The sequence below is a fragment of the Vanessa atalanta genome, chromosome 27 (genome assembly GCF_905147765.1).
Source record: "Vanessa atalanta chromosome 27, ilVanAtal1.2, whole genome shotgun sequence".
Lineage (NCBI taxonomy): Eukaryota > Metazoa > Arthropoda > Insecta > Lepidoptera > Nymphalidae > Vanessa > Vanessa atalanta.
In genome coordinates this window covers 6,555,190-6,569,707 of record NC_061897.1, presented here as the reverse complement: position 1 = coordinate 6,569,707, position 14,518 = coordinate 6,555,190, and the positions used below count along the sequence as shown (strand labels likewise).

General features: G+C 35.4%; 1 protein-coding gene across 1 annotated transcript in view; it reads left to right on the top strand.

Annotated features, from left to right (window-relative positions):
* The window catches only part of LOC125074179 (pyruvate dehydrogenase (acetyl-transferring) kinase, mitochondrial), a 50,105-nt gene extending 38,708 nt beyond the window's left edge, over positions 1 to 11,397 (top strand). Inside the window, exons 2-9 of the mRNA XM_047685424.1 lie at positions 989 to 1,046; positions 3,920 to 4,069; positions 5,441 to 5,625; positions 6,732 to 6,926; positions 7,661 to 7,827; positions 8,680 to 8,794; positions 9,267 to 9,376; positions 9,576 to 11,397. Of these exons, the coding sequence (XP_047541380.1) occupies positions 989 to 1,046; positions 3,920 to 4,069; positions 5,441 to 5,625; positions 6,732 to 6,926; positions 7,661 to 7,827; positions 8,680 to 8,794; positions 9,267 to 9,376; positions 9,576 to 9,728 (1,133 nt within the window). The 3' untranslated portion in view covers positions 9,729 to 11,397. The remainder of the gene's footprint in view (positions 1 to 988; positions 1,047 to 3,919; positions 4,070 to 5,440; positions 5,626 to 6,731; positions 6,927 to 7,660; positions 7,828 to 8,679; positions 8,795 to 9,266; positions 9,377 to 9,575) is intronic.
* Positions 11,398 to 14,518: the final 3,121 nt, after the last annotated feature.

Sequence of the window (14,518 nt, the reverse complement as noted above, 5' to 3'; positions counted from 1 at the left end):
AATTTTTTGTCATGATCGGTTGACCGATACAGCAGTTGCGGCAATAAATGGTGCGATACAAATAAATGTATCGTACAAAATCGTTTATAGTGCACGAGTGTGTGCTCACTCTCATAAGGCGATGGGACGGCAAATCCGATACAACCGAAAAGAGTTCAGACGCTGTACCAACGGTTTTACGTGCTTTCCGAAGCCTCTCAAGGCTTGTTATAACAATTGCTTGACAGAAAAACCCGATAATTCATATTCAGGTTGACCGAGGATCTCGAAAACTGTGGTGGTCTACTAGATTAACGATACGATGAACTAATAATAATAATCTTTATTTTAATATTATTATTATAATTGTATTTAAATAACGTGACCGTATTAAATTTTGAGTTTCTTGCCGGATTTGAAAAACCCGATGATTCTATTCGGGTCGACATAGGATCTCGGGAACTGTAGTCTTACTACTAGACCAACGAGACAGTCAACGAACATTATAATTGATTTAAATGTGTAACTATAATACCTGGTCTCTAGTTGACGTCATTGCGGTGTACTTGACACCCGACACCTCGATGTCAAGCTCTTGATAGGCACCTGATTGACCGCGGTGTTGTATTACGTTAGTCAACTTACTGAGTAATTGTTCTTCCTCGTGACGTCGTCACGTCGAATCGATATACATATCGTCATACCGATAAACTTTTTAACAATATTACTTTCCCGTATATAAGTTACATTAAGAAATTTAAAGCTCATGTCAAAAAAACATTGATAATTAAAATCAAAATATACTTTATTCAAGTAGGCTTCTTCAAGCACTTTTGGATCGTCATTTAACAAACTATATTAAGTGAAGCTACCACCATTTAAGGCATATACTCAATACAATATTATGTTTAAGATAAAAGCGTGGTCTTAGTGTTTATTAATTTCTAGGCAGGATATTATCTGTATCTGTTTTTGTGGATGGCACTAAACATGTTTCCTCTCTTTCCAGGGCTGAACGCGTGCGAGAGGAAATCATTTCTCTTCCTAAGGAAGGAGCTGCCAGTGAGGTTAGTTTATTTATTACCTACTAGCTGAATCTGCGGCTTTACCTGCGTGGCTTTTATAAAACTTCACACACTTAAATTCCCAATATCAGGTCAGCGAGAGGTGAATCAAAAAAAGGAACCTGTGCCCAAGTTACGACAATATCGGTTCAGTGGCGTAACTGACAGACATGGTTACTTTCGCGTTTATAAATAATAAATAAATAATAAACATTGGACAACATCACATATATTACTCTGATCACAATGTAAGTAGCACTTGTGTTAAGGAAAATCAGAAATAACGACAGTACCACAAACACCCAACCCAAGACAACATAGAAATGTCATGAACTTTTTTACTTCGACTCGGCCGGAAATCGAATCCGGGACCTCGGTGGCGTACCCATGAAAACCGGTGTACACACTACTCGACCGCGGAGGTCGTCAATGGTGTTGACTGTCTTCGTCAGATATGTTCATATCTTTACACGTATAGGGTTGTAGAGTTTTTTTTATTGATACGCCTAATATTGATACGATACTACGCGTAGTACGAAATAAAAATATTATAAACGACACCGATAAATGTTATTAACATTGAATTACGTCACAAGGACATGTGTTTCGAGTATAAAACAGTTTAAAAGCAAGTGTCATTGCTCCCATCGCGACAAAAAGATCCGAAACGTCACGCCGTTGAAGAACATCGAACTTTCCAGACGTGCAGACGCTTTGAAAATGTTAATGTAGATTTTATCTTGTATTAAAAAAGTAGGTTGGTATATCTTAAGATTTATTTACTTCGATACCGTAGTACTGATCACATAGTATGATGAGGATGACGAAGTCGTCCGGCCGATTTCGATAACGGTGGTCAATCTAATGGGTGACCACACGACTGCGCAGGACATATCATAGTACACAAGTGTGTGTACAAACACAGGTGGACTCTATTCCCTCTCAAAATCTAAAGCTTCATCTTGAAACTCGGATACAGAGTATGCAATATACAATTAAATTCAAATATATCCTGTCTAGTAATCAAAATATACAACGTTTTTTTCTTGAATATAGTCTTGTATTGAGTAAAATGCCTTACTTATCAATGAACTTTAAATTGCTCTTATAATTAGCATTTATTTTCCAATTTACAACATTTTGAGCAGACTAAGCTTTCCTTTGGTCATCTAAATACTTTATTTAAAAAAAAAAATTAAGTTTCAAGAACCATCCTTAGAATTTTTTGGTGGGACGTATAACAGTTTGTAGCTGATCTAATTATAAAAATAGCCTCGATAATGTTGTGTGCATCAATCAACGAGTATTAACAGACGTCTTAAGCTTCAAGTAATATCTTCTAGCATTATTTTTTTACCATTAACAGCCTGTAAATTTTCCCACTGCTGGGCTAAAAGCCTCCTCTCCCTTTGAGAAGAAATTTTGGAGCATATTCCACCACGCTGCTCCAATGCGGGTTGGCGGAATACATATGAATACACATGTGGCAGAATTTCGTTGAAATTAGACACATGCAGGTTTCCTCACGATGTTTTCCTTCACCGCCGAGCATGAGATGAATTATAAACACAAATTAAGCACATGAAAATTCAGTGGTGCCTGCCTGGATTTGAACCCGAAATCGTCGGTTAAGATGCACGCGTTCTAACCACTGGGTCATCTCGGCTCTTATTAATATCTAACGTTTCATTATGACATACATCCTGTAATCCGTCAAAATGAAATTTCTTTATGTCTTCCTGACTAGTATTGTTGATCGGGCTTCAATGTCTTAACTACTCACTGATCATGAAGTTTTGAATACCCGCCAGTAGCCGGGGTACAGTAAAGAACAAAGCCTACCTAACGCGGTGCTTTTCTAAGGTAGTAGTGTTAATTTTACAATCAATAAGCAAGTAATGCTTCTACATTGTATAAAAGCATTTGATTTGATTTTTTTATGAGTGCAGAGAATCCATGTCGATTTTAATTTATGACACCAGTTTAAGCATCTATTTGTGTTTAAATTTTATCGTAATTGATGCTTGATGGCATTCTATTGGTGTCATGTCTTCATCTTAATATTAATTGTAATTAACTGCCTCGCAAGTCGCAACATTGTTTCGTAATTCGTTTGATCGTAAGACTAAACAAAACTTTAAACTTTATTTGTGTAGGGCTTTGTGCAAACCCGTCTGGGTAGATACCACCCACTCATCAGATATTCTACCGCCAAATAGCAGTACTCAGTTTTGTTGTGTTCCGGTTTGAAGGGCGAGTGAGCCAGTGTAACAACAGGCACAAGGGACGTAACATCTTAGTTCCCAAGGTTGGTGGCGCATAGGTGATGTAAGGGATAGTTAATATTTCTTACAACGCCATTGTCTATTGCCGGTGGTGACCACTTACCATCAGGTGGCCAATTTGCTCAAAAAACTCGGGTATCACCGATCATCACAAATTCTACCAGCAAACAGCAATACTTAATATATGTGTAGTGAGCCAGTGTAACTACAGGCAAACGAGGATTTATTTGTAAATGTCCCACTGTTGGATTAGGGCCTACTTTCCCTTCGAGGAGAAGGGTTTTGAGAAATTCTACCACACTGCTCTAATACGAGTTGTGGCAGGATATATTAGACACATGCAGGTTTCCTCACGATGTTTTCCTTCACCGCCGAGCATGAGATTAATTATAAACACAAATTAAGCACATGAAAATTCACTGGTGCTTGCCTGGGATTGAATCAAAATCGTCGGTGTAGATGCGTGTACTAAGCACTGAGATATTTCGATTGCCTTCTTCTGAATCTAATAATAAATCACCGAGCTGATGAAGAAACAAGATACCTATTTTATATACTTCTCTAAAGTGCTTATTTTCATTTTTATTTCAGGTTAGCGAATATAATGAAAGAGATAGCATTACTCCCGGAGAATTTGCTGCGTATGCCTTCCGTGGGCCTTGTCAACCAGTGGTACGAGAGGTCGTTCGAAGAGATCATCGAGTTTGAGAAGAAGGAACCCGAACCGCCAGTACTGTCTCAGTGAGTATTATTTTTTTGGATTTATGTGTAGGAATTCTTTGGACGTTTGAAATAAAAGTCGACGGACCATAAAAAATCCACAAACCTAAAACGTACGCTTAAAACCCCTAATTGCCTTTCCTTTAGAACCAGAGGTTTCCCACTGTCCTCTTCAGTTCCACCTGGTGACTGGAATGTTCACTTTAATTTGACTTCCAGTTCCGATCAGTATAGTCAATATTCAAAACGCCATTTTTTTTCTAAATCTATAATGAATGTCATAGATTATTCGAGCTCTCGATCATTGTTGTCGCTTCAGTTCGATGTCAAATGTTGTTTATTTATTTCCGTTCATAGAATAAGGGAACTTGCTTTAAATGTCCCTTTTTTTTAATCTAACCTAACCTAACCTATCTCAATATATCCGCGATATTATAAATAGTTTGTATTTAACCAAAAATAATTATATTTACACCTAAACTATAAATATTTTTATTTACATGAAAATCAGTCAAAGAAAAAAATGGAAGATGTAGTGCCCGGTGTCATTGAGGCTACTGGTTGAACGGCGCCCTTTAGTAAAGTGTCTAGGCGGTTAGTTAAAGGACTAATTTAACCAGTTGACTGCGACATATATATACTAAAACATTCATAGTCTACGTCTATACTGTCTACGTCAACGCGCGTGTCAAACTTAAAAACAAAAAATGTATTTATGATATTTCCTTCTGTTCTTTATTTAATAAAGACAAAACATCCGTCCAGCTGAGCCTCGTTAATAACTAGAAAATTATATAACAAGATAAAACCCGGCCAAGTGCGAGACGCGCACGAAGTGTTCCGTATCATTATCTGTAATAATAATATAACGCAATATCCTGTTAATATTTTAAGCGTCTACCTGTTGCCGTTATCAATATCGAGCAAAAAATCACATCTGTTGTATGGAAGCAACCTGGAATATTTATTGTGTTCAGTTTTTTAGTATTTGTTGTTATAGCGGCAACAAAAATACATACATCAGTAGCCTGTAAATTTCCCACTGCTGGGCTAAAGGCCTCCTCTCCCTTTGAGGAGAAGGTTTAGACCATATTCCACCACGCTGCTCCAATGCGATGAATTATAAACACAAATTACTCACATGAAAATTCAGTGGTTCCTGCCTGGGTCTGAAGCCGAAAACATCGGTTAAGATGCACGTCATGGCCATCTCGGCTCAGAAATACGTCATCTATGAAAATATCCTTGGAATTGTAAACAAAGTATTTTACACTTCTATAATGTCGATTGTATTTTTTTTAGTAATTAATTCTGACCAATGGGAGCACAGCAGTGATATTAATTATCCAAACAAATACATTAACTCACATGTTATACAAACTTCTTCCCCAGGTTTTGCGAGCGTCTCGTCATGATACGCAACCGTCACGCGGACGTCGTGCAGACAATGGCGCAGGGCGTCCTCGAGCTGAAGGAGTCCCACGAAGTCGAACCGGGCATCGAGAACTCCATCCAGTACTTCCTCGACAGATTCTACATGAGCCGGATATCCATACGGATGCTCATCAATCAGCACAGTGAGGATTTTTTACTTTTATAATTATGGTTGATCATGAAAATGTGCCAGATGACGTAAGAAATATTAACTGTTCCGATGAGATAAGATGGAATGTTCTTTGTGCCTATAGTGATGGCTTTAAACCGGAACACAACAGTACTAAGTACTGCTGTTTGGTGGTAGAATGTATGATTAGTGAGAGGTACCTACCCAGAAGGGCTTGCACAAAGCTCTACCACTAAGAAAAAAGTAGTATTACAATAGATTGACAGAACTGCATACACTTTATATTTGTAAATATAAATGTATATATTGTATACAAAAAAATTATTTAGAAATATATAACATTAATATATACTATGTAATACACAGATAGTGTGCTGACAGTGGGATCACGTATTTTGAGATAAAAAAAGAAATCTTGTTTTTGTTATTTAATTGATAAAACTGTAATTATCGTATCGGCCATGTTTTATTATTGGAATTCAGTTTATTTGTACTTTTTATTTACTAGTATATAACTGGAATTCGTTGTAATGCCTCTTTGAATGATTTCGCAGTCATTCGATACGACGCGCTATCTGATGTAAGTCTACAAATACTTAATAGGATGAACGACGTTTGTACGCGTAAAGTACAAACAAAAAAGTAGTATTTTTTTTTATATATATGTATGCAGTTCTGTCAATCTATATTGGTCGTAAATGTTTACAGAATTTAATGAAATTTGGTAGAAAACAAATTTGAACTCCAAATCAGGACATTGACTGCTTTTTTATACTCAGCATTTTACGACCAACCCCTAAAATGCGAGTGAAGCGAATCTTAATTTCATTAATTCGAAAATCATATCAAAGTACTTAAAGAAACAGCTCGTATCCTCGAGCCACGTGGTGAAATGGAAAATTTAGATTTTCCTCGACTTATCATCAGAAGGAGAGAAGGCCTAATCGTTAGAACGGTTACGGGTAATTACTTCACTTGCAAGTCAATATCACACTATTACGAAATAATACCAAATATTTGCTGTTTTTCGGTGTAATAAGCGCATTCCATCTTAGAGGAAAAAGTGTTACCAAAGAATATCTCAGCATGACCACTAATCGAGGCCCTGTGTTCGTCCAGCGCTGCTGTTCGGCGAGCAGCTGGGCGCGCGGCAGGCGTCCGTGAACGGCATGGGCAACGGCGGCCGCCACGTCGGGTCCATCGACCCCGCGTGCGACGTGGCGGCCGTGGTGCGCGACGCCTACGAGAACGCGCGCTTCCTCTGCGACCGCTACTACCTCGCCTCGCCCGAGCTGGAGCTGCTGGAGGACGGCAGTGAGTGCCCTTACAACTTGAGTACAAATGTATTCACAAAAGATATATCCGATGGTACCCCCTCTGGGTATCCCTAATCAAAATCAAATCTATTTTATTCAAGTAAACTTCACAACGAAGCGTTTTTGAATCGTCGATATTAAAATACTACCACCGTTTCGGAAAGCAGCCTCCAGCGAGAAGAAACGGCAAGAAATTCGCATAGTTGCTCTTTTCAAATGAACAGACTTACAGTGCTGTTTTTTACAATAATTAGTATCCTGGATCGTGTTTCCTATTAACAAACATTCGACCCGCAAATAATGTGTTAGATACAGGTAACGTTACAAGATTTCCAAATTATAATCAAAAAACACGACCAAAAGTTCTTATCAGTCTCGGAGCAAAATGGGTCTTCGGTTGAATTAGAATCTGAGGACGCGAGCCAGGAATAGATGTTCTCACCGATAATTCAAAACTGCTAACAATACTTAGATATACGTTAAGCTTGCACACTCAATAATAAAATAGAGACAGAAATTTTGCTTTAGAATACGGTGGCGACAATACCGAAAAAGTTTTTGGGTTTTCCTGACAAGTGGTCAGTGAGTTATAGGCTGGTATTAGGAAGTTTGCTTATAGTCCCAGGTTTTGGAAAGCACGGAAATCCGTTAGTCCTACGTCGTAGAGTGTCTAGTAATGGACGCAGTTTCCGAAATCGTTTTAGAAGACATTATCTTTATATCAAATTTCAGCTCCAATCGATCGTCCGATGCCGATAGTATACGTACCGTCGCATCTCTACCACATGCTGTTCGAGCTGTTCAAGAACGCGATGCGTGCTGTCATGGAGACTCACGAGAACTGCCCACCCCCTATACAGGTTAATCTTGTTCGGGGAAGGGAGGACGTGTCCGTTAAGGTTGGTCGAGTGTGCCTTATTTCTTTCTGATACCTAAGTATACTTAATTCAAGTGAAGAGTCAGTTTTCTAGATTATATTAAATGGAAAGCTATCACCGGTTCGGAATGTAGATTCTACCGATAAGAACCGGCAACAAATTCTGTGTTAGAGTTGTCTCAGAACCATGAATGGTTTAAAAAAAAAATCAGTTTTAAAGAAACTATTATAAGAAATATTCAGATTCTATGTTCTCAAGTTACAAATGTTTCAGAAGATTTTTTTTGGAATTGCAATTTAAATTTGTTTTCTAAGCGGCGCGAGATGCACGGCTGTCAATACAATGAATGCCTCGTTTCTCTGGTTAATAAATAAAAAAACTATTTGTGACACACTGCTACAGAAAAATATATGAAAAAAAAACACATTATGTTATAATAATAACATATCTTGTGTTGTTGGCTGTTCTCAAATGAGATTGGCCGTATAGTGGTATAGGTTGGTAGACGAGCATAGGGGCAACCTGATGGTAATCGGTCACCACCGCCCATAGACATTGATAAAAAATATTAACCACTCCTTACATCGCCAATGCGCTACCAACCTTGGATCTAAGAGGTTATGTCCCCTGTAGTTACACTGGCTCATTCAGCCTTCAAACCGGAACACAACAATACTGAGTACTGTTGTTGGGCGGTAGAATATCTGATGAGTGGGTGGTACCTAAACAGATGGGCTTGCATAAATCCCTACAACCAAGTAGATTTGCTGATGGTGTTATTCCTCATCTCACTTGTTGAAGCTGATTCTTCTGATGAACAGAAAGGCGTCTTCAATATCCGTTCAGTATGAGCAACAAAATTACCTTTTCCAGATGTCAGATAAAGGTGGCGGTATACCTCGCAGCGTCTCCGACCTGCTCTTCAAGTACATGTACAGCACGGCTCCCCAGCCGTCCAAGTCGGATTCCCACACCGTGCCGTTGGCTGGTGAGTGTTGCTCTTTCACACTCTACTGTTAGAAAAGGAGAGCACTATTGGTATAAAATATTGTCGATTATTCAATCATCATCTTTAGTTATGGAAAATACAATTTAAACAATATCAAAGAATAAATAAATGAGTATTTCATGAAGCAGTCAAACTGATTCTTATGATTGGAACACGTGTATCTTAACCGACGGTTGTGGGTTGAAACCCCATTTACCACCCATAACCCACTAGAATACCATGCGCTCAATAGGTGTTTATAATTCATCTCATTGTATCTTCGGTGGTGAAGGAAAACATCGTGCGGAGAACTGCCTTGGTCTGATAAAAATCATCCAGCAACTCGCATGGGGACTGCGTGATGCAATAAACTTCAAAACTTTCCTTTGCTACTTCTATTACTTCTTACTTTTACTTTAATCGAAGATTACGATTACGATTAAGAAGATACATTTTTACATTTACATTCCAGGTTATGGTTACGGGCTACCCATATCTAGATTATACGCCAGGTATTTCCACGGTGACTTGGTCCTCATGTCGTGTGAAGGGTTCGGCACAGACGCAGTTATATATTTGAAGGTCAGTTATATGTTCTATATTCGAATGTCCGGCTCGAAGGACCAATATTTTTACACATATTTTAATTCATTTGTTATTGGATTCAATATATTTTTGTTTTTGCCGTAATAAGCTAATTTTATATTCCATAAAGTATTTTCGTATATCGGTATTTAAAAAATAAATTATATAAAATGTTATTTTTTTAATTTATTTTCAGGCTCTATCGAACGAAGCAAACGAGTTACTACCGATATTCAACAGGACGTCTTCGAAGTTCTACCGCACGACGCCCGCGCCCGCCGACTGGTCGGCGCCCGTGCCCACGCAGGCCTGCCGGAAGGACAAGCCGTCGCTCTCCTACAAGGCGTAGGGGCCCGGGGGACACTGACTGCATACTTGTGTTGTGTTGTGAAGTATAACTGAGTGACTTCAGTAAGTGTAGTGCATTGATTGTGTGAAAGAGGCAGGAACGCGTTAGAAGAGGTGAGATGTAGTCTTAAGTGTAATGATCGACCAATTATACAGTGGTTAGGTATGAAACTTAATGACGGTGTAATTAGAGGCACGAGGAACGGTGTGTCTGTTGGCAGTGCGAGGAGGTTTTAATACTTACATTGCCGATTTTAGGCCAAGTAGACCAAATATCATAAGGTTACCCCTTTGATCGTAGACCTCCTGAAAGTTCTCGTCAATAAGTACCACCCTAGTTGGACCACTATTACAATTGTAGTCTATTCCAATCGAAATAGGAATGCGATTTGCTAACATCTCAGCTATATTGTGCACTACTAAGAGTTTTTGATTAATATATCTTAATTTATAATACAACACTATTACTTAACTGCTTATATCCACATTAATTTTACTTCCAAAGTTCCGATAATAGTTTCATCGACTTTATTTTTGGCAAAACCATAATTAATATACATTAATCAAGCTCTCGACCAATGATATCGCATAAATTTGATGTCAAATGTTCATTTGGCTTTTGACCTCTTGTGTTTGGAATAGACTATACATATTAAATATTTAATCTCAACATATAAATCCAGTATATAATAGAATTATACATATTTCAATTTCAATCCATCACAACCTAACCTCAAATAATGTCTCTTCCACACATTGATGAATTACTGTAAGAGTGAGATTTGTGATTCGGCTTGTACGTTAACATTATTTATGTGACAGAATAATATAATCTGTGGTAAAAAAAAGTATACGTCTAAACCTATTTTAATTAATGTAAACGAGGCAAAATATGTATATATTTGACAAATCAAATATGTATAAAATGTTAGTTATATAACTTATTTTTTTAATTATATTGAGATGTGAATGAGAGGTGGTATATAAATACTCTACAAATTCAAGCACAATTTAATACAATATTTGATTGAATAGAATTCTGAAATTTTAATCTTTGTCAAATAAACGTATACTATCTGATTGCTCATTGGTCGATCATAACCTATGACGTAATAGACGACCAATGAGCGTACAATATTAAACGTATACAACCAATAAGCTTTATGCCCCAAAAAAAAACTGAACTCTGAACTTTTAGAACTTTAAATAATCCTTTACTAATATACGTTTTGGGCGCATATGTGTTAACTCTGACATTGATCAGTATTTCAGAACGGAATTATGTGGTTTAAAAAAATTGAAAATTTATATCTAATCAGGATTTCAACTTCCATTATAGTCCTGTAGTATTTTTTTCAAATGTAAATAAAATCATATATATTATTTTGTATATATTTAATTCATGTGATACTCAGTTTTAAACACTTTGCTTGCGAGGATAATGCCCTAGTAACACCATTGCTCTTTGAAGCCGGTTGATTTTAATCAATCAATAAGGAGTATTCAAAGTCATTCTTATCAAGTGTGAATTTGATATCTTAGCTTACATAGGTCTATGGAAGATTGCTGTTCTTCTAATTCCAAGTAAGAGAGATCACGAAAAACTAAGTGATGAATAAGATTTCAATCAGATTTTGTTTTTTTTTTGTTAATTTATTCAGTATGTTTAATTTGGTAAAGCAGTTTTAATATTAAAATAACCTAAAATTTATATTCGTTAAGAAATTATAAACATCAGTATCTTGTATAAAATGTAAATAATTATGCATCTCAAATTATTTTTGATTCAAACAGAATGTGATGTATAATTATTGTCAAAAATGAATATTGTGTACCTTCTCTTATGGTTTATAATTTAAAAAAAAGAACAAGTGACATTAAATAAATGATTTTGTGTGATTTACTATTGTAAGTAAATTAAAATGTATAATTATGAATTTTCAAATCTCTCTGTGTTTATTTATAAATTTAATCAATTTAATTATTTCTATAGAATAATAATCTCTGTGTTAAAATAAATTAGATTCACAATGAAGCTTTGGTGTTACTAGAAAATATGCTTCATATGTGATTAACGATGAAACGCTGTAAAAAGTACTCTAGTTACTAAACAAGTTTAGTATTAGCAGAATATATCATAGAGTTAAGAATAACTAATTGTGTATAGAAAATGTAATTTTTTATCAACAATTCTACTACATTAACAAAGATGCTGGTTTTTCATTCATGACGATTAATGCCTGGTTCGTATTAAATGAATTGTTATTTTACATCGCTAACCGATTGTTCTTGGATTAACAAGGAGTTTTAAGGTTTAACTATAAGATCCATACATGCGACTCTGGAATTTATGCTTTGTTTTTTTTTCCTATTCGGATGCTTTTGAACTACGCCTCGTCATCAAATTTACCAACTGAATTGAATCGAAAACAAAATGACTGTATTGAATATAGTATCCAAATATTAGCAGAAACATTCTTAACAGAGATAAAAATATAAATGGCTCGGTTAATAATGGAATTGTTTTTAAAAGATTTTTGAGGACAGATTATAATTTTATAGAATTAAATATAAGTGTCAAAATATTTTAACTAAAAAATATGCAAATATAACAATTGTTTGAATCGATGTTAGTACGTAAAAGAAACAATTAGATTGTTTTAGATATAATATTTATTTATTACTGTATATTTTACTTAAAATATATTGTAAGCACGTCGTTAGTGTTAGTTTTAAACTTTAAATCACTTAAAAAATGTTCTTAATATATCTTTGTATGAATCTTAATTAACCAATAACATCGGGATTTAGTCGAGACATAGTTATTCGGAATTAATAATTTAATAAATAAACAGTTACATATTTTTTTAATCATTTGTATTAGGAATGAAGTACAATTTTTGAATTGCAGTGCGATTCTGTAAGAATTCACTATCACTTCATGTCTCAACCGTAAGATGTTGACAACCGACTCACGGTGATCGTCGTTTTGATACGTGTATCCTATAAATTAATATATCATACGTACGTATATCATATCATACGTATATCACATTTTATTCTGCGTGAGTTTCGTGTTTTTTCTTACAGAATACCTCTACTGGCACAAAGTAACACTCTTTTGACATCTTAATTTTTGAAATGCCGCGAGCGAATTGTCAAATAGTAGAAACGTTATTCTGACGTTTTTATATTTTGAATATAAGGCTGCTGCTCTACATGTATAAAATTGACAGTCGTGGCTGAACAATATTGTGCTCATAACCAGAAACTAAAAAAAAATGTAAACAAATGTTGCATTGTATTATTATACTCTTTATTATTGTGTTGTTTTAGGTTATGGATTAACAAAGATTCTACTACTATTATGCCTTCAAAATTAAATTAAGCCTGTAATCTCGACCTTGCCGTTCAATCTCCATCGCACGTGACAACGTGGCGAAATAATCTGTGCCCTCACGGCACAAATAAAGGCCAAATTAAAAAAATAAATAAATATTATACTCTGCCAACTTATATTTTAAATTGAGTTTCCAGCTAGTTCTCAGGGATACAGAATACTTAAAACAACATTACTTCACTGAAAAAAGGTTGTGATCATATCGATTTGACAATTCGCTTCCCGGTTGATATTTGACATTTTCTGAACTCACTGCATTTTCTTTTACTTCTTTTAGTTGTAAGCGTTATTCCAAAATTTTATGTTATTTAAATAAGGGTAGAAAATATTTAGAAAAAGAAATGTTTAATTTTTATGAATAAAATTTAATGAAATGTGATTATTATTTGTTTATTTTTATATCCTATTTTATAATCTGAATTGCATCATAATAATTACGAAAAAACTTTTTGACTAATTGTTAAATTAAAGCTACAACCGGTTCGGAAAGAAGACTACCGAGATCAACCGACAACTCTTTGCCACCATTTTAATTACAGAGGATGTAGAAGTCAATAAAAAATAAGACCGCGATTCTTTATCTTTAATATTACCTTGTTTTGAGTAATGTAGGTATATTACCCAAAACAATTTTTTGTCAATGTTTTTCAAAGTTTTTGTCAATTATTTTTTGATATGAGATATATATATATATAGCTGTGGAATTTTATTATGAATTTTAGAATGAAATATCATGCTCCGGGAAGGATGTATTAACTTTGCGTAGTCGGAAACTAGGTGTTATTAGTTTAACTTTCCTCCTCGTGTCCATGCGATGATTGTCACCATTTCTTTCGAAAAGATATCTATTATCCATAATATACATAATGTTGCTGTAATCGTATTGTGAAGCAACTGTAAGTATACCCACTATGAAAAGATCCCGAAGAGAGTCTCTCCGAGATTAAGAATAGACCTAACAGCTCTTTTTTGCAATATGAAAACAGTTTTAATATCTGAAGTATTCCCCAAAGCAAAATGCCGTAAGACATAATGCTATAAAAGTATTGAAATAAAACTAGTTTTTAACGGATTTAATCGCGTATATTAATTATTTTAACATCCCGACGTTTCGAGCACTTTGCAGTGTTCGTGGTCACGGGCAGACTAAGGTGACATTTGTCTGTTCGAATTAAAAAGAAATATTATTTACAACTACCGCCAACGATTTCTTAATTGGTATCTTGGGTAGCGTTTCGGTTGCACGCAGAAGGCACTAACTGTATCTTTAGGTCTTGCAGTCTGTTGGATTTGGGATTTGGGATTTAAAATCCCAAATCCCAAATCGATGTTAAAATAATTAATATACGCGATTAAATCCGTTAAAAACTAGTTTTATTTCAATGTGTAAT